General features: G+C 35.9%; 1 protein-coding gene across 4 annotated transcripts in view; it reads left to right on the top strand.

Moving 5' to 3' along the window:
* The window catches only part of BTBD9 (BTB domain containing 9), a 193906-nt gene that overhangs the window by 73007 nt on the left and 99347 nt on the right, over positions 1-21552 (top strand). For all 4 annotated transcript variants that reach the window (XM_062629664.1, XM_062629663.1, XM_062629662.1 and 1 more), the window contains one exon: positions 13816-13925. In XM_062629664.1, the coding sequence (XP_062485648.1) occupies positions 13816-13925 (110 nt within the window). The remainder of the gene's footprint in view (positions 1-13815; positions 13926-21552) is intronic.

Raw genomic sequence — 21552 nt, 5'->3', positions numbered from 1 at the left:
ATGTTCATAGAGTTCACGAATGCAAAACAAACATAGCCATGGTATGAGTGCAGCTACAGCACTATCCTTTTGCAGTGTAATAAAAACATACTTTTGCACTTTATTTATTCATTGTACATGTCCTTTTATCTTTTTTGCATGTGCAACATTATTGCTTTGAAACAGAGGTGGAAAGCCAAAGTGTGGAACTAAAAGCATATGCACTTTCAGAATACTGACATTCTACAACAAAAGTATTATTTATCATAAAAATACTCTTCGAATTCTTGCAAATTAACATTGGCAATGCACACCTGATGTTTTTAAAATTATGCTACATTTGTGAAGGAGAGCAAAGTTTTGTTATCGTAACAAATACAGGAAGTGTAGTAATGTTCCTTTATGCTTTTCATAATGGCCTGATGGGGCACAGGTAGGTCCCAGCCAGGTAAACTCAAACATGAGATTGTTGTGCTAGCGAGATTCTGCTGAAAGGTCTTTGGTTTTGGAGGTTTTTTCCCTTCACAATACATGGTGAATATTTTAAAGTCTAAAGCTAAATATGCTGAGAGGTGTCATTTGCTAAGAGATCTCATTTGTATGGGAACATAATTTTTTGTGTGTGTTATTTTTGTTGTATCATTAAATACTACTTCAAAGCAAGTTCCTTTGAAAGATGAAGTATAGGTAAGATGGAACTGCCTGTTTATTTTCACTGCATTTTCTCTTTTCTTTTTTCTCCTACTGTTTCTACTCCTTAGTTACACTCATGCTTTATGTCTTAAATACCTTTTCTGAAACAGAAGTAGATGTCAAGTCTCTAATGCTAGTTGATCTTCTCTTAGCAAAACCTATTTTGTTATGTTTGTTGCCCAAGTTGCTTGTTGTGTACAGATATGCATCTTTAAATAGTATCTAACTGTAATGTTTTCACATAGTGGTTAATATATGGATGTGATTATTACATATAGAAAATGGAATCAGGCTTTGGTCAATGATTTTTAGTATTCTAGCTATATAACATTATTAGAACTGAAATTTGTTCATGTCCAACCACAGTATTTTTGTTTCACTTACTTATTTGTGGAAAACCAGCAAATATAGTAGAATCCCTGAGTATAAGAGAAAATTTTAAATACATTTTGATCACATAGAAATCTTTTTCTATGGTATGTGCATGCACATTTTAACTTTAGCTACTGTGGGTAATAGTAGCAGGTAAGTTGTATGTATGCAGGTTTCAGCTGCTGAGATTCTGAGGGTTCTTTGTAAGACTTGTAGGTACTTTAATCCACAATACATGGTGTAAAACCAATGGTACTGTGGCATTAAACTTACCATGGCTTTGTTTCCCTATGCTTCAGGCACTTTTGCAATCATGCTCCTGGACTCTTTTCCCTGAAACTAATTTAAAACAGTGTTTCACTAACATTTTGGCACCACTCCCTTTTGTCTTATCCATTCCTTTCCTGAGTTGGTATTAAGAATCTGAAAGTGAGATATTGAGAGTCAGCTCTATGTGTTTAGGTAGAAACACTGAGCAGCCTTCTCTGGAGTAATAGTAAAAAAATAAGGCAATATCAAATAATATAAAAACAATGATCAGAAAGTTTTGAGTTTGGTCTTGATATAGTTGAGCCATTGGGAGTTGTAGGAAGTCAAGAAAGCTCTGCAATCATGTATGAAATAGATGGATAGGCTGTAGGGTTCTTGAACATTTTATGGTGAGAGGTACACAGGGTAGTTATTGATTTCAACTAAAATTTGGAAGTGATATTCTAAGTATATAAAGATTCATTCTGAATATATAAAATATATCATCTATTTGAGGATATGTGACCTAGAAGGGAAATAGTTCACCGAGTGCTCTGCCAAGGTGAAGGAAAGTGGGCATGAGCTGAGAGGAGGAGGTATAATAAAAGGGATGAAAATGAAATGTGAAAAATTGATTTTGGGCATAGGTAAGTAAGACCAGGGGTCATGCAACGTAGGAACCTGAGTTCTGAAGTTCAAAGGTTCCACTCCATGAAGGACAAAAATGAGTCACAGTCTGTATTCCCTGTAAATTTCTAGTTAATGAAAATACAACAATAAATAATATTGACTGCCTCTGTTTCCAAGCAGAGATTTATGTCATTATACTGAGAATAATAATAACATTATAAATGAAAAGATAGTATTAGCCTGGTAATAGCTTCCTGGTCATAACAGACATCAGTTACAGTTAGGAATAATGCACTGAAGTATAATGAAGAGCTGCCTCCTGAAACATGTTTTTACTACATTAGTACATAAGAATAAAATGTATAAACAACTTTTCATCAAAATAATGCAGTACTGAGTTTAAATTATCAGGTTAATAAAGTGAAATAGATGGTTTAAATGGTAATATAGCACAGTCAGATAAATTGAATTGATATGCTAATAAAGGCTATGTCTACAGAATCAAGATTTACATAACTCCATGGTATGATTCTGTTGAAGGATGCTCTTTACCACAGAGCATTCCTGTCACTGCTGAGGCAAGATTCATGTTATTTAGGGGAAAAAATCCTCTTGAAGATATGATACAAGCTAATGGCAGTTGTTCCAATGTAATGGTGTAATGATCTTACTGGATTTTGAATATGAGAGAGTTGTGTATGTTCATATCCACTTTGGGAAGGCTAGGTACAAGGTGTTAACAATCGAGAGCTATTTGGCATCAGAGGGTAGGTATGGTGAAACAAGCACATGAATACACCAGCTCAGCACTTCTATTTCGAGCACAAATGTGTAACTTCAGGTTTACGATGGGTTGTAAGAGCCAATATCCTAAATCACTGATTTCATTCTCACTCTGTCACCTGCTATGCAGGATAGGAACTATTGAAAAGACTTTTTTTTTTTTTTTTCCCTTTTGGGTTGTTTTTTTTTGTTGTTCCCTCCCTCCCTTCCCCCCAGATTGGAGCCTAATACAATACCTTCATGGGTAATGGAAATATTTCAGTGATGGCATTAAACTGGCAAAAGGCTTATCCTTTCTGAGTATTACCTGTCTTCTGGACTGGAAAAAAAAGAGGTTTATGGAAAAGAAATAAGTTTGTTATATTAGAGGATATATATTAGGTAGATTATTAAAGTTACTTAAGGAGCCTTTATTTTGTCATAACTTGGCTCCAAGCCTATCAGTTTGCAACTTGCAGCAATTTCAGTACAATTTTTATATGCAGTGAGTTTGTTCCTTTTTTGAAACGGTGAAACCTTCTCTGGCACTCCTTAATAAATAGATAGCTAAAAGGATGATGCATTAACGCATTCTGTCTCTAAGTGGGTATCCAGACAGAGCTCTCTTTGATTCCCAAATAAAAGATTCTTTGTTCGTGGTGATGGAAGTTACTACTAGGGTTTTTTCCTTTGGTCATAAAACTTCTTTCACTGCAGAAGTAGTCATCCTGCATCTGTTAGAAATATTTGTGCACAGGCGTACTGACTTTTCATGTTCTTTCAATGCTGTGGCATCTGTTGTTAAGTATTTGAATGATATTACAAAGGAAGATCAAGGCAGATTTGTTGCTGCTGATACAAATACTCAATATGATCCTCTCTATCAGTGCTCATTACTTTCATAGAATTCTCTCTGTAGATGTGTTCACAGTGGTAATGCCTTTCACTGCGAAGCAGTCTGACTGCATTGTGGTGGTGGTGTTCTGTTATGTTGAGCTGTGGTGACCTGAAGGTGTTGTATAAATGTGAAATTGCTTCATTTACCCCAGTGAGAGATACTTCTTTCATTGATACAGGTGATAATGGGTGACAGACTGGTTTGGTTTTCCTGTAAAAATCCAATAACTGGTGAAACATTGTTTGAACATAAATACATCCTAACTTCTTAGTTTTTCAGTGGAAATATGTAATATCTTGAGACAAAGCAAAAGGCAATTCCTTCATTCAGCTTTCTTCCCTAGGTACTTCTGGCACCAGCTTCTCTTACATAGCTTGCGCTGCAGATATATTGGCAGAAATAGTGGAAGCCTTGTGATAAATGTTTGAAGGAGTTACACTAATATAGAAATGCATGCAAAAGTTTGATTTATTGCACCTTGATTTTATTGCAGGTATTGATAAAGGTGTTCAGTTGTCATTCATTTGAGCCAGAGTCATTAGCAAACTATGCCAGGGCAGTAAAGGTGTGAGCCAGAGAGCACACAAAACCAAGCTGATTTCCAGAAATGTAATAATTTTGATCATTTTATCAAAAGCATTGCAACTCCAGCTGTTAGACTTGGTGTGCTTCAACAGAATGAAACTTCATGGGTAATTTTCAGGTGCTTATTTATTATGATGGATAAGTATCCCCTGGAAGGAACCTGTCTGCAACTCAGTGTTGAGTGAATTTTGGATACTTAAAATAAAAGAAAAGCTTTGGAAGAAAAGTCTTACGTTATTTTTCTGCTTAGCATTTATTCTGTTCTTCTTCCATTGCTGCCAGATTTATTTTAGGGTTCATGACACTAGATTTAAAAGAGTTTCTTCTTGTTAGATGTTTTACCATGTGAAGGGAATTAAATGACTGGTTATTAAATAAAATTGTTCTCTGGTTAAAGAACCAATTGAAGAGACCTGAATTCAGTAGCTCAGTAAATATATTTCTGTCTTCTGCAGGTCTGCTCACCTGCTCACACATTTTAGTGGCATAGTTCATAGACATGTCAAACATAAATTAAGTTCATATTGTAGGAGATCAAGAACTACATTTTAACAAAATCATAAAATTTTCTTGGGGCTGTGGCACCCAATGTACTGCTTCAGCCTGATGGTAGTGTTTCAGAGAGCTAATATCCATTGTAATCAGTTGAATTGGTGCAGCGTTGCAAAGCGCTGTTTGGAATTAATCAAACAGTTCTCCTGATTGCTTATTAAATCAATCAGCAAGAGAATTGTGGCAAATTGTGTATGATAAATGTCGTTCTACTCTACAGCTAAAACAAATCACAAAAAAAGAAAGTAGAAAAAGAGAAGCAGCAGGAACAAAAAACACGTTAGAGTAGTTGTCTCTCTTAAATGCTCTGTCTTTAAAAGAATCAAAATTTAGCTCTTCTTACAGGAACTTGAGTTTCTGGAATCTTTATTATCTGTATACAAATATTGGAAGTCTTGTCTACCATCTCACTGCTGCTGAGCTATGTAGGCGTGTTTGTGCAGGTGAAATGTAGACCTACTTGTAATCCAAATTTATGATCTGTTTTCACCATGTTATCTATTAGTTCCCATAAAACAAAATTAAAAATAACTAGACCTATGAAGCCTACAAGATTGAATCTGTTGCACTGTCCATTACTGATGAACAATTCCATAAATATTTCTTTTCTCCTTTATTTTATAGCTCAGTTCAAACCTGCAGTACTTAGCAGTTAGGTCTTGAGTATGCTGGAAAGTAACAACTGAGGTAGCAACCATACATATGTGTGTAGCATGTGATATTGCCCGTTGATACCGTAAGCAGATTTTTCTCATAAAATGTAGAACTTAGTGAATTTAGAAATTGGTCTTTCACTGATCAGTCTCACATCAGGCATTTGTTTCACCAGTATGAAAAACATAATTTCAATGAGACTTCCATTTTGTAGTGTCTGATTGGCATGAGATCCTCAGTCTTCACTGCATAAGGTCTAAAATGTGTCTAAAGAGTGATCATGAATAAGAGTTTGGTTAAGCTGTGTGTTGTCAGGAGCAGAACAGGTGTTGCACACTTTAATTAAGTTAGCAAAAAACCACCAAAGCCATGAGAACTGACATTCCACTAGTCTAGGTAGGGCATTACTTTTGTTCTTTATTTTTTAGGGGGTTTTCTCCTACAAACATTGCTCCATTGAATACTGCATGGATCTTAATAACTGTATGATCATGTCTTTAGTTAAGATATCAATTAACAAAGCCATCCTTGACTCAGATATAAAACACTTGAATATTAATAGTAAATGTTTTATCATAAATGTTTTAAATGTCTCTGGCACTCTTAACCCACTTTTCAGCATTTCAGAATTGTTCATACAGCAAATTAAAATTGAGCCATCAATACTTTGCATCGATTTTCTAACCGCCTCCAACTATAGGGAGTTGTTTTCTTAGGTACAAATTTGGAAATCATAAAAATGTTGATGAAAAAGATGTATCTGGTCATTTTTATGTTACTAGTACATAGCTAATTCCACTCGGGTATCTCTTAGCACTTTTCTGATACAATTTTAACGTAAAGAAATGATAGAGTTCCTTGCATATATCCTTGGATATATTTCTCAGTAAGTAAAAAGTTATACTGGGAAAGGAGGGGGTGTTTGGTGGTTTTGTTGTTCTTGTTTGTTTGTTTATTCATTTTAACCGTAGCATTCTTCATGTGCATATATGACTCTCTTTTATGAGCCCTGGAGGTCTTCTCTTACTCTCTTCTGCTTATATGCTTGGATACCTAGAATTGCTGTATTTCTGATTAATAATGATTCATCCAAACAACCCTTATGTAAAAAGGGTTCTTTCAGTAATTGCCCTCTCTATTTTTTCCTTTATGACTTTCATCCTTTTAAAAAATTGACCCTTCTTTAACACTGTGTCAGAAACTGAGACAGCAAACTTAAATACAATTTTCTGTATGTATCTTCACTACAGTTTTATAGGGAAAAAAAAATTTAAATTCCTTGTTTTTTAAATCCTACGTTAAAACACCACTTATTTCTTTGCTGAGATACCTCAATGAAGGTTGATCTCGAGCACACACCCAGAACAGCATTGTTCTAATACTTCTCAAGTGTTTCTTTGTCATATTAGATATGGTCTGATTCCAGCCTACTTTTACACAGCTCTTACACACCACGATAGGTGTCCTTGACAAAGAAGTAATTATTGCATGTTAAATTCACAGGCTGGTGGAATATAAGAAACCAGGAGAAATGGAAAGTGTTCTTGGATTTCACTGAACAGAACTTTCCTCTATTTTCTTTTATTCAGTATGTTTAAAAATGTGGAGGCTACAATGTATCTATATAATGAATCCTGAGCTAAATTTACTCAATGCAATGAAACCATGTAAGGGTTTGCTGTGATTCAAAGAAAACAAGTCCCGTTGAAGATTATGTGCGTTTTGAAAAGAATGTGGCTCCATGTCACACCAGCCTGGAAGGTACGAGTGCAAACTCATGTCTGCTTTCTGCATCGTATCTGCACTTTGTGCTAGAACCAGACTTCCTGAAGTTCAGTGCTTTCTTCTCTATTTTAAAGAACTATTTTTTCTATTATTTTTCTTTTTTTGGTAATTTAATTTATTAGGGTTCGATTTTGTGTATTCAACAGAGATAGCATAAAGATAAATAAAGGTGATATTTAAGTTGGGTTTGGCTGCAAAATAGAATCAAAGAGAGGGTTAGTACAGATTCCATAGCATCAAAATCTTACTATCTTCTTCTACCAGGTATTGAATTTATGTGGTGGAGGTCTATTGTGAGATCAAGTGAAATTACAGATTCCTGCCCATATTCTGGAGTGGATGGGGTTGAGATCTGACCTGAAACAAAACCTGCAGAGCCCAGTTCAGATTTGAGAAATTGAATGGAACTATAGGCACATGATATAAAGATTCAGATTCAAGCAAGTTTTTCCTCAAATTTGAGGTTTTCTAGGGGAAATAAAAAGGGGGGGGGGGGGGGATAAAAAAGCAGGAATGAAAAAACCATTTTAAAACTCAGTCATACATACGGAATACAAAATGCATTATCACATCATACAAATGTTACTTATGTTCCCATGCACATCAGTGTTAATTTGGTTAAATATGTTCAGAAACATTGATTGCTTGGTTGGTATGTTGCTTTTATACAGTACACAAGCAATTATATATACTGTGTAATTATTGTATATCAATACTTTTAACTTCTTGAATGCTGAAGCATAGAATACCTGGATACACATTTTAGAAATCACAAAGAGAAATGGTTTTGCTTTCAAACTGCTACACTGTTTCTTGTATTTGCATGAATTGCAGAGGTGTACAAGATTTGCAGGTATATGCTTTTCCAATTGGAGGTCAGTAAGAATTGAGCTTCCTCAGCCTGGAGAAGGAGGGCTTCAGGGAGAGCCTTGTAACAATCTTCCAGTACCTAAAGGGAGCTTACAGGAAATCTGGAGGGAGACTTTCTACAGGGGCATGTAGTGATAGGACATAGGGGATTGGCTTTAAACTGAAAGAGGGCAGATTCAGATGAGATATCAGGAAGAAATTGCTCACTATGAGTGCAGGGAGGCACTTGACACAGTTTGCCCAGAGAAGCTGCCCCATCCTTGGCAGTGTTAAAAGCCAGGTTGGACATGGCTTTGAGCCACCTGGTCTGGTGGAAGGTGTCCCTGCCTGTGGCAGGAGGTTGAAGCTAGATGATCTTTAAGATCACTTCAAACCCAAATCAGTGTATAATCTCGTCTTGTGTGTTGTGTTCAATTTATCATTGTTTTCTATATTTGCAGCAGGGTTTTTCTTTGGTATTAAATAAACTCTATTAGACTTTCTTATCTAAATGCAGGAAAATTTATCTCCTGTCAAAAGAAATGCTTTCCATGTTTGTTCTGGTTTAATTGTTTAGTTTATATATTTACTTAGGGCCACTGTTTTTCTACATGATTTAATAAATCTGATTTTTTCCCTCCTTGCTTTATTTTATTTATTTATTTATTTATTTATTTTTGTCCTGTTGCCATGCATCTGTTGATTCAGCTGTGTGAGCCTGAAGGATTATATGTTTTACGGAGTTGTCAATAAATAGAGTTTAGATGGTGGTGGGTAGCGGTGATTCTTTTTCCACCAAAAGAGAAATAGAACGTCCTCTAATGCCCTTGTGTGGGGGGCTGTATCTCATTCATCTCTGTGGCAGTGATCAGGATGTGAATGTTAGCAGTTGCCAAGTGGTTAGAGGAGATACAAGTATGTAGGACTAGCAGTGGTGGATCGTACCAAATGTTCCACAAAGGAGCATTCAATGCCAAGTTCTTTAGAGCCAGGCTTGCACATACTGGATTTAGTTATTTTAGTTCACTGTTGCTCTTCTGGGTTGTTTTAATAGTAACTTGGAGTGGATATCAGTGCAAAATATCATTTAATTTCCTGTACATCTCCTTACTTAGTCTTCTTTCTTAATATCCACCGGGGATTTGAATCTGTGCATAATATATTCCAGAGTTTGTATCTTTGTGGTATTATTATAATGAAGGATTAAAATGGATCCCAGAGTATGCATATTTTAATGCTTGAGTCATATGTCCCACATACTGTTCTGAGGCAGGCAGATGAACTTTGGTATTGGTAGTCCTCCAGGTCAGGGTATCCACAGCTGAATTAGTGGTATGTTCAGCAGCAGGTGTTATCCAAATTAAATATGTCAGCTGTACAAATGTAGAGAGAAGTAAAACCTAATGTAGTTGTTTGGAAATCTGTTTGTTGTCAGAACACAGTGCTCAAGTTATAGTTTCATGCAAAGTGAAGAATTGCTCTGGGGAAAAATAGGGGATGGATAAGGGCTGTTGCCACATGGGTGCCTAATTCATCAGCCCATGTAGTTCATTCAGATTTTAGTACTCTAAAATGCATAAATATATAAATAGAAAGCAAATGTTAAGACAGCTAAACTTCTAAAGTTGGACTCTGAAAGATACACAGTTACTGAAATCGTTCGCTCCTGCCATTTTAAGATCCATCGATCTCATACTGATGTCTTCTAGTGATCTCATAATAAGAGCCTTTGGGAGGGGGTAGGGTGTTAGGTCTACAACTGTTTCAATGTACAGGACGTGAACTGTGATTCCTGGGTGAAAAAAAGAGCTGTTAGATACTTTTTTCTGATCCACCCAGTCACCTCACGTCTTGTCTGCCATGCATAACATGGCAACAGAGAATGTTGTGTCACAGTCTAGCCTTGCTCCATGTGGCTAGGGACCTTTCCTTAGGTTTGAAGTCCTGCTAAAAAAAGGGAGTTGAATTTCAACCTCTTCCTCATCAAATGCCTTAAAGAACAGATATATAAAGAGGGATTATCAGCACTGGTATTTACAGCAGTTCTGCCAAAAAGGGTCCCAGCTTTGGACTCCAAGGTGACAGAAGGATAACTGAAATGTTCCAGTGTTATTCACATAGGTTTCAGCACAAATACAAAACAGCACCTTACAAGGTATTGTGAAGAAATGGAACTGTATTACAGCCAGACCCACTACAGTATGTTCTAAAAATTGGAGTGATCACATAGAACATTCCATGCATTTTAAGCATTTATCAAAGTTGTGTGTGCTGAATAACTGTTCATATTAATTTTGTTGCCTTTACTCTTACATTCCATCTAACAAATCACTCAAGAAAAAAAAAAGATACGGTGCACATAGTCTTCATTGCCTGAAGGATACTTTTATTTTTAATCATGACTCAGTTGCATTTCTGTCTGTCTGAAAACTGCTTAGGAAAGTCTGCGCATTTGCTGTAACAGGCATTTTACATTTCTGAAATCTGTATGCTTTGACTTGAGACTTTGTTGCTCATATCAATAAATTCTGCCTTATCTCTACAGTCTCAGGCTATGAAGGCTTTAGTGTTTTGCATTAAATGGAATAATAAACTGCAATTCTTGTGCAAAATCTGAGCAGAGATTTTAGAAGTTAGGGTGTTTAAAGTAATTTTGAAGTTTGCATTATTTTTAATTTCCACCAAGTGGAAGAATGAAAGATTCAGGCAGGAAATCATGCTGATCATTCACCTTGAGAGAGAGAAGGAAAGAATAAAATATATGCATTATAGTGGGGAGAAAGGATGAGGTTTGTCATATTATGTTCTACCTTGCAATAATATTACATGGAAATAATATACTTCAGAAGATTAATGTATACATTATTATTTTAATGAGTGGGATTTTGTTTTATATTACCACAAAATTTCAGCTTTACAGCAATGTGAACCGTTGTCACCTATTGTTCAAAATAACTGGTAGGTTATTTAGCATACAAGAATAAGCTTTGTGCCTTTCTACTTGCTGGCAGAGAACTTTGATAACCTGTGGGTGATATGTTATTTAACCTGTGTGGTATGTTAAAGACACTTTTTCCCATGGCAAACTATTCCAGTTTTGTCTTTCACCTTCTCAATATATTTCAAATAAACCCAAACTGTAAAAGCCAAAACCAATCAAGAGCTTTGCACCAGTGTTACAATTTCATAGCACACACACACACAAAAAAAAAAAACTAAATAAATTAGCTTTTAAAAGTAATTATGAAGCAGTTGCTTGTGTTTGTATTAATATTGCTATTTTCTTTATTCTCAAAACTCTGTAAAGCAGGAAGCGTAACTGAAGTATGTCAGAGTATCTCCATTAGTAATGCTTTGTTGGTTAGCCTGGAGCAGGTTTTGTCCAAGCAGCACAACCCAGTCAATACCTTTCTTGTCTGAGGAAGACGAGGGAGTCTCAGTGGCAAGCCAGCCTCTGCATGAACTTAGAAATGTTTCAGTATTGTTCCTGTGTTTAGTTGAATTCTGTTCTTATGATACTGAATAGAACAAGAACATTTGCTGCTGTTGAATCCTGGTTGTTGCCCGTGTATTTAGGGTTCCTACTGTAGTTGTGAATTGCCAAAAAGAAGATAATCTGAAAAGACTGAATGAAATGCATCTGTGCCTGTAACTTTAAGGAGAAGGCATACATCAGCTGAAGATGTCTGTCAGATATCCTAAAACTGAAAGGTTCTTTCAAATTTCAGGTTAACTGTCTCTGAGCAACAAACTGTTAGTCTCCTGGATATTTATAATATATATAATATATATTATAATTTGATTATAAACTTGTCAATGGATTTTCAGTGCCAGTTTTGCTAGGTTGGCTTTGTGAGCAGAAACCTTGGGGTCTTGCTCCTGTGTGTCCACTGTGCTTCTGCTATGGCTGTACATGGCTGTGTGCCTCTTGAAAAGCAGTGCAAAATAACCTCACCATGCTATGAAGAACTGAGGCTGATAGAGTTTTGCCTTCATAATGTGAATCCCCAGATGTGGCATTTCACATACAACCTTTTGCAGGAGCTCACATGGGCAGGTCTGGGAAAAAAATGCTGTTTCCCTGACCCTCAGCAAAGATTCTTGCGATGCTCTTTGCAGGCACTTGTCACAGTTAAATAGTGAGGGAAAAGTTCTGATTTACCCCTAAAATATAGCTGCCCCTTCTTTATGAAAAATTAATATTTTCTCCAGTTTTGCCATCTTTAATTTTTCTACATAGAAACTCTTCTACATTCCTACTTGCAGAAAATTTGCTACTGTGATAATTAATCTGTAAGGTAATATTCAATATGGAATAGCTTATCATTCTTCTTTATTTCAAGTCATGATAATTAAAATATTTTAATTGGAATTTTGAGCATATGTATTATAAAACATAGGTTTATAATTTTATTCAAAATATTTTTTTTTTTTTAATGAAGATATTACATAAGCTAAAAGAATCAGAGGTCAAAAACATTGTCAGTTTTAGTGATGATACTCAGGTAGCTTAGTTGTCTCTTGCAGTCATTTGCATGTAATAGATTTGATTGTTTTCTCTGCATGGTAAAGACGAATGTTAGTAATAACAGCCGTTGAGGCTTGCTTATAAGAGTTCTTTCATAAGGCACTAAAGTGAAGTGTAGGAGGAGGTTGAACATCAGTAAAGAGCTATGAGGTTTTTTATTGCCTTAAAAAAAAAATATCAGGTGAAAGCTGTGCATCTTTTGAACTTCATATGATGAAGAACGCAAGCCAAAATGATGCTGCTGGTGAATGCCCATTATGTTGGAACTATAATTATATTACATAACTGAAAGGTTGTTTTATACAGAAGACTGAGGGTATTAAGATTCATGCATCCTAATACTTCTTAATTGAAATTTATTAATTTAATACAAAGCCTTCTGTGTTGTGGGTAGCCCATTTTATGGGGTAGTGATATTTGGTTTAGGTAGTTTTCTGTGTTGCTTGTTAAACATTTATTGAGATGGTGTACAATATTCCATTTAGGATTTTTTAAAATTTATAGTAAGAACTGTTGGATCTCTTCAGAAATTGGGTGGATTAGACTAAATCAGAGTTTAATGGCTGTTTACAGAAGGTGGAGCCTCCAGTGTAATACTGAAGGTGAACAGGTGTTCAAGAGCAACTCTATTTGATTTTCAACTAGAGTCTAGAAGTATATAACCAGAAATGGAATCCAGAGCTTGCTCTGTTTCATAACACTTGACTGTTCAGAATTATTATTTTTTTTTATTAATACAGGATACACCAGCAAAGACATTGATACCTTCTACATCCAGTGCTAGAATTAGAAACAGTCATGTTGAAATGGAATTAATTTTTGGCTTCTGCAGAGAAGCCTCACTGATTTGTTGGGTTTGTTCTGCCTGTATGAAATCTTTCACTCTTGTGCAGAGTAGTTGATAAAGGCAATTGTTGTTGTTGTTACTTAAAACTTCCATGAGCACACATTTGCACTAACAGACCATTTCTGAAACAGAAGGTCCCTCATTTTACTTTTCTTGGCAAAGTTGTCCAGAAAGATACTTCTGATAGATGTAACAACTCTTTAATTATTTATTTTTTTCCTTAAATCGGACTGGAGCCAGCATCCTTAATATATAGAAGTTTGCTGTGAAATTTATATGCTTTTAACTCCTTTTATTATTTCTTTTTTAACAGTTAACTCAGTTCTTAGAGGTCTGCACAATACAGTCCAATTGAATCATTTGTCTTTTAGTGCATAGAAGTTTGTCATGCTTAACTTGTGCTACTTACTTTTTTTTTTCTTTTCTCTGTAGGTATATTCGAATTGTTGGGACCCACAACACAGTGAACAAAGTTTTCCACATTGTGGCATTTGAATGCATGTTCACAAACAAAACCTTTACCCTTGAGAAAGGTCTGATAGGTAAGAGATAAAACTGTTCTCCTTTTCATGAGCTGTTGCAAATGCTTGCCTTTTAAGACTGGTCATCACTGTACTTTTATTCTGCTGCTGTTCCCACACAGAGATCTCTAACTTGAGTTAAATGATGCTGTAAGCATAGAATTGGTTCGCTAGTTCTTGTGACTTCTTTGAAATTCCAGTTCTGTGGATTAATTAGTGATGCTGCAGGAATGCTAAAGTTCAAATTGTATCACCTACTGCTGACGAAGTCACTGCTAATTGAGACACTGTGCTGCTAATCCAGTTTTTCTTTGCATGTCATTGCTCTTGCCTGCCACTAGGTTAGCCGGAGTTCTGTAATGAGGATGGAGAACCAGAGCTATTTATTACAGTGAAGATGGATTTGGGTATTTAGAGACGCCTATACAGCCTAGTTTCAGCTGCTGAAAGTAAACTCTCAGGTGTTGATTTTCCCCCAAAGAGTCATAGACACACTTAACCATGGCAGAACGTTATATTGGCTGCCCGTGTTCTCAGAGCGCCACATTGATGGAGCTTTGTTACCTCTGGAGGTCTGAACAGTTTATATAATACTGTTTAAGTACCACTACATAGTGCTGCATTACTTAAGGTAGAAATCCCCAACAGACAAACAATCCTGAACGATAAACTATGTCAAAGTAAGGTTTAATATCTTCTTTTTTAGTAGTCTAGACAGGGTGATTTCTATACGTTCTTCCATACAAACTCATGCAACTGAGATCCGGAAATTCATTGGGAAGAGTTTTGTGCCCCTTTCAGTAGTTGTCTAGTTGAGGGTTTCCCGCAGTTTCTGGCATAAAATTGAAAATTTTAGCAAAATTCTAAGTTCATTCTGGTTTTAAACATGTATTTAGATTTTAATTTTGCACATATAATAGGTGGAAAACAGTTTTCAAGAAAGAATGAAAGAGAATATACTAGTAAGACATACTTCTTTTCTTTTTTCTTCTTTTTCCCTGATAAAACTGTAATATTTAGCTGTGAAAAACTGGGGGCCAACTTCTTCAGCCCGTGCCCCTGTGTTATACAAAGGCATCGTATGGTTACAGCTGCTGTCATGAGGTTTGCTGTGTAATTTAATGATTTTTTTTCTTTTTAAGGATTGAATAAGTAGCCTGACAAATCCCACTTGACTAATTTTTATGTTATATAGTCCCAAAATATGAAGCTGTTCCATAATGCAAATAGAAAATTTTCCTTTTCTTTTAGGGAGTTTGCTAGTATTGCAGTTGCTATTGACAAGAAATAGAATAAGCATTAAGGAAGAGCTGTGTTTAAAGAAAGCATCTACCTTAGTAAGCTAGCTAGTGCAGAAACAAAATATTCAAGTTTATTAAAACCTTTGAGCTAAATTTCATATTTATCAATGCCAGCTATGAATTTTTAAAAACTTTGTACAAAATCAGAATTCCTGTGATCAAATAAGTGGTTCATAGATCTGTATGTATTTGGTTTAAGATTATCAGTCTTACTTACCAAATACTTAATTTAGGACACAAGTAATATATTTGCTCGTTTGGTTTTTTTTGTTTGGTCGTAACAGTGGGCAAAGGTAGTGAATCTGTGTATGTTCATGAAGTGTACCATAATTGGCTTGTGTCTCAGATACTCAGTGATATTTTGTGGCTTAGTGAGATTTTAGTGAGCATTTTGTTGAGGCAAACTGTTTGATCTGTTACAGCATTTCATGTGTTTTAAAGATAATCTGGGGATGGAGACTTTGTATGGCTTAATTAAAATTCCTGCATTTATGAATTTATTTTTTTTTGTAGTTATAGAATCTTGCAGGGAAGTAGGGTTTGGACTACATAATAGTTAAGTATCCATTGTTGTTCATGGTGATCAATGGAATTATGCTGTCATTCAATATGGGTCAGTCAAGCTGTTGTGAGTCATTTGAAGTGATCTACAGTAAGCAAAGTGAGGCCTGTAGGGCTCTACAGCTTTTTAGATTGAAGGGATGGTAGCCAATGCAATTAACAGGAAATTAAAAGAGAATTCAGTGAGTAGTTAATTGAAAGAGGGGTGTGGACCAACTTCAAATAGTAAGTAAAGCAGCAACAGCTGGATATATATGTATGGCACTGCAGAATTTACGGTGAGAAAGGGGCAAATTGAAAGATCTGGGGGCTCGTTGAGGGCAGTCCAGTTGTGAAATGGTGCAGGGGCACAAGGGATGTTCCACCAGAATTTATGGCCATCAATATTACCTATTCAGAAATATTCTCAGCAGCTCTGATAAGAGCAAGTAGACCTTACATCCATGTAGTGCTTTGTTTTAAATAGCTGTGATTGTTACTGTAAGATAGCATGTTGTCTGGCTCCCTTGAACAAGCAGGCTGTCCCAGTACCACTTCTGTAAAAAAATCTTTATGACTATCAATGCGGTAGTTGGCACAGATCTATTTTGTTGCTCTAATGAGGATTTGCAATGTTTGTTTCTATTTCTGCACTGACCAGATAGGGTAAAGTGAACTGAAAGCACTTGGGAAAGCTCCACAAAATTATGTCAAAATGCAGTAATCAGAGTAGGTTGTTTTGAAGCTTAACTGTGTGTAGAAGCTTTCATCCTCAACTCTTGAAAAGCAGTATTAGGTAAAACTATTAGTTCAGTTTTTTTTCCTGGATGGTATCACATGTGGTATTAGATTAGGTCAGAGGAAACACAGCTGCTGTATCTATAACCTGTTTTACTAAGAAAATGAAATGTTGGTAAGCCCTTTCAGAAGGACTTTGTGACCCCTAGTTTTGCCAAAGCAACACTGAAGACAACCTGCAAAGAGTTTGTAATTTGAAACCTCATTCCAAAGAAATAAGGCCGCAGGGATGTTTAGGGATCTTATGTGGAGATTTAAGGGTAGTTATTTATTTATTTTTTGTGAAACCTTTTCAACTTGATCAGAAAGCCATATATACAAAGAGGGTAATTTATCAGATATATTACTACTGATACGTACTATCTATGTAATGGCTGTCACTGTAAAGTGAAGATTAGAAGGCTGGTAAACAAATAATAAAAATGAAGTACAGTTTCCTGATAACAGCAATTTTATGTTGCTGTGGTTTTGCGTATAAGTTTTTCATGACAAGTGTTGACTTGATGTATTACATTTAAAGGTTAGTATGGAAGATGATTTATACAGTTACTTTATAACAATACTAAATGCAGTACTGACATGACCCATTGGTAGTTGAGAAGCACTTTTGAAGTAAACGTAGCAGGAAGTGCTCTTTTTAGCACTGTCTGGTGTTCTAGTATTGGATTACCCTTGGTTGTCTTGTAAAATGAGGTGACAGAAATTAATTCAGTCCTATGAAATTATTCCCTACCACAGGTGTTGGGGTTGAGATGTCATTTTCCTTTCAGCATAGTATTATCTATAATTGTGTAAGTATGTAGCACTGATAACTTACTAGTTTCATGAGATTGATACAACCCTTACATTTTCCAGGGATGTAAATATTTTTTAAATCTCAAAAACATAGTGTTTGCTTTTAGTAAACTTCCGCTTCTGAAATTTTGAATGGCCTTTAGTCGTTAGTATTTAATCTAGAATCCAAAACAAATGAAGTTTTTCACAAGCTAGAGACTTACTCCTTTGGAAGCTGAAGCAGTACCCGGCGTGATGTGCTGTTGTGTAAAAGCATCTAATCTACCCAGTGACAAGAAGCTACAGCAGTGGGTCTGGGGCTGCTTCTGTGTAATACCAGTTTTGGTTTGGGGAGGGGTTTTGTGGGTGGGAGGGGGCTTGTGATTTCGTTTGCTTTGGTTTGGTTTTTTTTTCTCACCTAAATATAGGAACCAATTCCTGTTTTTCTGCCTCAAAGGGAAAAAGATTATAACCTTGCTTTGTCCTTTAATCAGTACTTGGTGCTGTGGGGCAGTCAAGGACTATGCATGCGTGTCGCTTGACCAGCCTACCATCCTATTTTGAGCCTGGCTAAGGTCATAGGGAGTGCATTTTGAAAAGCTTTTATATGCAGTTGTGTTTATCTATAGTCTGTCTCAGTCTATCAGACTATCTTGTACAGTGCACACAAAAGGGAGAACAGTGAATAATGACTGAAGAGCAAGAGATTGATACAAAATACTGGAATGTCCTTGGTCATCCTCCGGGGAATGCTGTTTAGCACTTATGAATCATTATGAACCTTCATTTGTGTGCTGTCCAATGCCTTGGAACTTGTTTCAAAAGGGAAAAAATGGAATGAATAAATAATCATTCACTTCTTTTTTACCTCTGGCAGTTATTAAAAAAAATAATAATAAAATATGTAAGAGAGAAACCAGCCCTATCAGTTTCCTAGTGTGTGATTCAGCTTTGTAAAAAACTGTTCTATGTCTCTCCAAGGAAGCAGTTAGAGATGCTATTTTTTGTGTCTAGCTTAATGTTGATGCCACATAAAGCTATCATAATTTGTTTCTTCTCTTTTTTTAAAGGTTAGCCTCCTTTTGAAACCATGTAGGTTTACCCAGCAATGTAAGTTATCTCTGCTGCAAGCGTAGCCTTAGGAGATTATGAAAATTTGAAGACAACCTAAATACTGCAGGGATTTTTTTCTTTTCCTCTTTCTGTGGGAAAGGACAGCCACATGGTCAGTTTAGTTATTGCTACCTATTCTTCAACTGAGATCTGTTTATATCATTCCAGTTACTTAACCCCCCCCCCCCTTATCTTCCCATTTCCAGTGCTACAGTGAGGGCTTCCTAGGGCTCTTCTGAAACAATCGCTGTTTCTGAGAGTGTTCTTCAGGCAGAATGTTTAATGGAAAAGCCCTGTAGCTAGCCAGTTGGTTGGCAATTAAAAGTATGGCCAATTCTTATGACTTGAGTGCCTTTATTTTAATTTATTGGATCAGAAATCACAAACTCTAGCAGATATCAACTGAAAAATCAGCCTTCTCTGAAGTTACTCGATTCCAAACTAACAACTGGACATAGACAAATGGGTCTTCTTTTCCAGCTAAATATGGCTTGCATATTTTCACTGAAACAGGTGGAAATACTGTCAATTTTTGCTTGAATTTGATATTTCTTGAGTTCATGATTGATTTCTTGACTGAAGATTCAAATAAAATATAGCAATGTCATCAGGAAGTTTCAGCTCCAGAAACTAAAGAGTATAGGGATGAGGAGACAGGACTTTGTGACTGTACTTTTAGTTAACTGAAAAGTCTGTAAACTTAGTTATTTTCTACCATGTAGCAAATAAACAAGTGCTAATTTGTACACTGATTAAAGATTAGACTTAACAAATCTTTTGGCATGTGAAAAATAATGAAAGCAGAATTCCCAACATTCTTTAAATTATTTAATACACTAAAAGCAAACCCTGGGATATGTCTGACTTACTTAAGTCTTTTTGTTGGGGGAAGGGTTTTTTGTGTTTGTGTTTGTTGCCTTTTTTTTTCCTCTCTGCTTGCTTTTTTCTAATTGTTACTTTCTAGACAGGAAACTTTTGTCAGCTCAGTAGCTGTTTAGGTAGAGAAGGAATGGGATTTTACCATTAAAAATGGAGCATTTGAAAGCTGAGCATTTAACAGATGTGAGAATGAGAAAAAAAATCACTTCTTCATACTTATTAAACATAGAAAATTAAATAATAAAGAAAATATATTTCTTTATGGTGAGGATTTCGTAAGTGCCTTAAGAGAATTCAGTAAAATGAACAGTTGTTTTGCAATGATTACATTTGAGCTGAGAACCTTTGACTGACTATTGCATAGAGTGCAATATAAACAGTCCATAATGCTTTAAGTTGCTGCCTTCCTATAAAATAAGAGACTACCTAGTAGATCTGCTTTTTCTCTGCGTGTTTATTTTAGTGATTGAATTAAGGTGCATTAATGCTGGTTTATGTGAGCTGGTGCATGAATCCACTCCATTTTTGTCCTTCCTGTGTAACAAAGAGTTATTTGAGGATTTTCTGCAGTTCCCACTTCTGACCCTGCCATGTTTATCAGTTGATTACAGTGAAGTTAAAGGGGATGGGCAGAAAGGAAAACCTGGCCTGTGCAGACTTGGAGATGAAAGGAAGTATTTTACACTCAGATACTGAGGACACCAAACAGTGGCTGCATTAATTTTTTTTTTTTTATGAATACTTCAGGGGAAACAGTGCTTCTATGGAAAATCAAGTATGCTAAAAACTAAGGAGAAGATATAAAAAAGCTTAATGAGTGATAAATAAATATGACTGAGACTACTGCACACTCCTAGTACATTTTCTCCTGTGGGATCTCTAAGAAGAGTTGAATAACGTATCTTTAAATACCACCAGTATTGTTGGCCCTTGGGCCATGCCTTGAAAATGACAATCCTTTATAAAAATACTATTCCTAGAATTAAATATGCTGCCAAGTTGTTCATTGCTTCATAGCGTGGTGTAAGACTAGGAGACAAGAAAGGAAGTTTTAATAAATATTTTGATGCTGCTGTCCTGTAACCTCAATCATCTTCTTTTGTTTGCTTGCAGAATGTGTCTGCTTTGCTAACACACATCTTGTCTGTTCCATAAAAGCAAATCAAATTTATCACAGTAAAACTGCTGTATGTGGTAAAAAGAATTTCTGAATTTGTAATGCCCTCTTTTGTTTTCTTGTACAACATTGGTCACTGTAAAAGCTGGATAGCTGGTGGAATAAAAAAAAAGAAAAAAGGCAGGCAAAAATAAGAACAGAACTGTTGGTTTTGGAAGTATGTTTTTGTAAACGTGAACTAAATTGAAGCAGAAATCCTCATGGGAAAAATGAAGAGAACCAGAAGACTTGAAAATACGGAACAGAGCAGAGTCCCTGCCTGATGGTATTTTTAATAAATTTATCAAGCGGATATAAAAGATGATAATGAACATTCAAAACAGGGAGTGGCAGACCCCCCTTAGAGAGAAGGAACAGTATGGCACCTTCTGCACACTGCAGTTAGTTGGAATGACATTCTAATTAGCCGCTGTAGGGAAGACCACAGAATTATATTAAAAACATACTAATGCAGTTTCTGGGTGATTGTTAAGGAGTTTGCCTAATCAGGGTAACATCTTCTTAGGAGGTCATGAATTAGTGCAGAAATCTAAATGTGAGAAGGAGCAGGACTATGATCAGAGGGCGTGCAGGTATGATATTGGCAGAACTGAGCTGTACTGTGTTCAATTAGTGCCTCACATAGCTCAGAGAGTGTCCAGAACATGACACAGAGCCTCATCATGAATGTTGATTTTGACACTTCATCTTTTACTTGTTCTTTAAAAAAAAAAAAACAACCAACCACACAAAAAGGAATAAAGTGCCATATTTTGAAGATGCTTTAATATCTATATAAAATGGATACTCAAGGAAGTTCCTGTACTGCCATGGAAGAGGGGAAAAAAAGGAAACCAAGGTAAACTTCATTTTTATGCCAGTACTCTTAGTTTGTATTATTAGTCTTCACTTCAGTCAGAACGTTCCAAGTGAAATATCCTAATATCTACCACCTGCTCCCCCATAAGAATATGGGGATTTCTGAATGTCTCTTTTTCAGTAATAAGGAATCAGGAGGTTTCTAGAATAATAATGTGTCTCTTTAGTAATTTTTTTAATGAGCACACAGAGATGATAGTATGTTTGA

This window comes from Pezoporus occidentalis, unplaced genomic scaffold (genome assembly GCF_034315485.1).
Source record: "Pezoporus occidentalis ecotype Australia unplaced genomic scaffold, CSIRO_AGI_Poc_V1 ctg34, whole genome shotgun sequence".
Lineage (NCBI taxonomy): Eukaryota > Metazoa > Chordata > Aves > Psittaciformes > Psittacidae > Pezoporus > Pezoporus occidentalis.
This window is presented reverse-complemented; position numbering and strand designations above follow the sequence as displayed.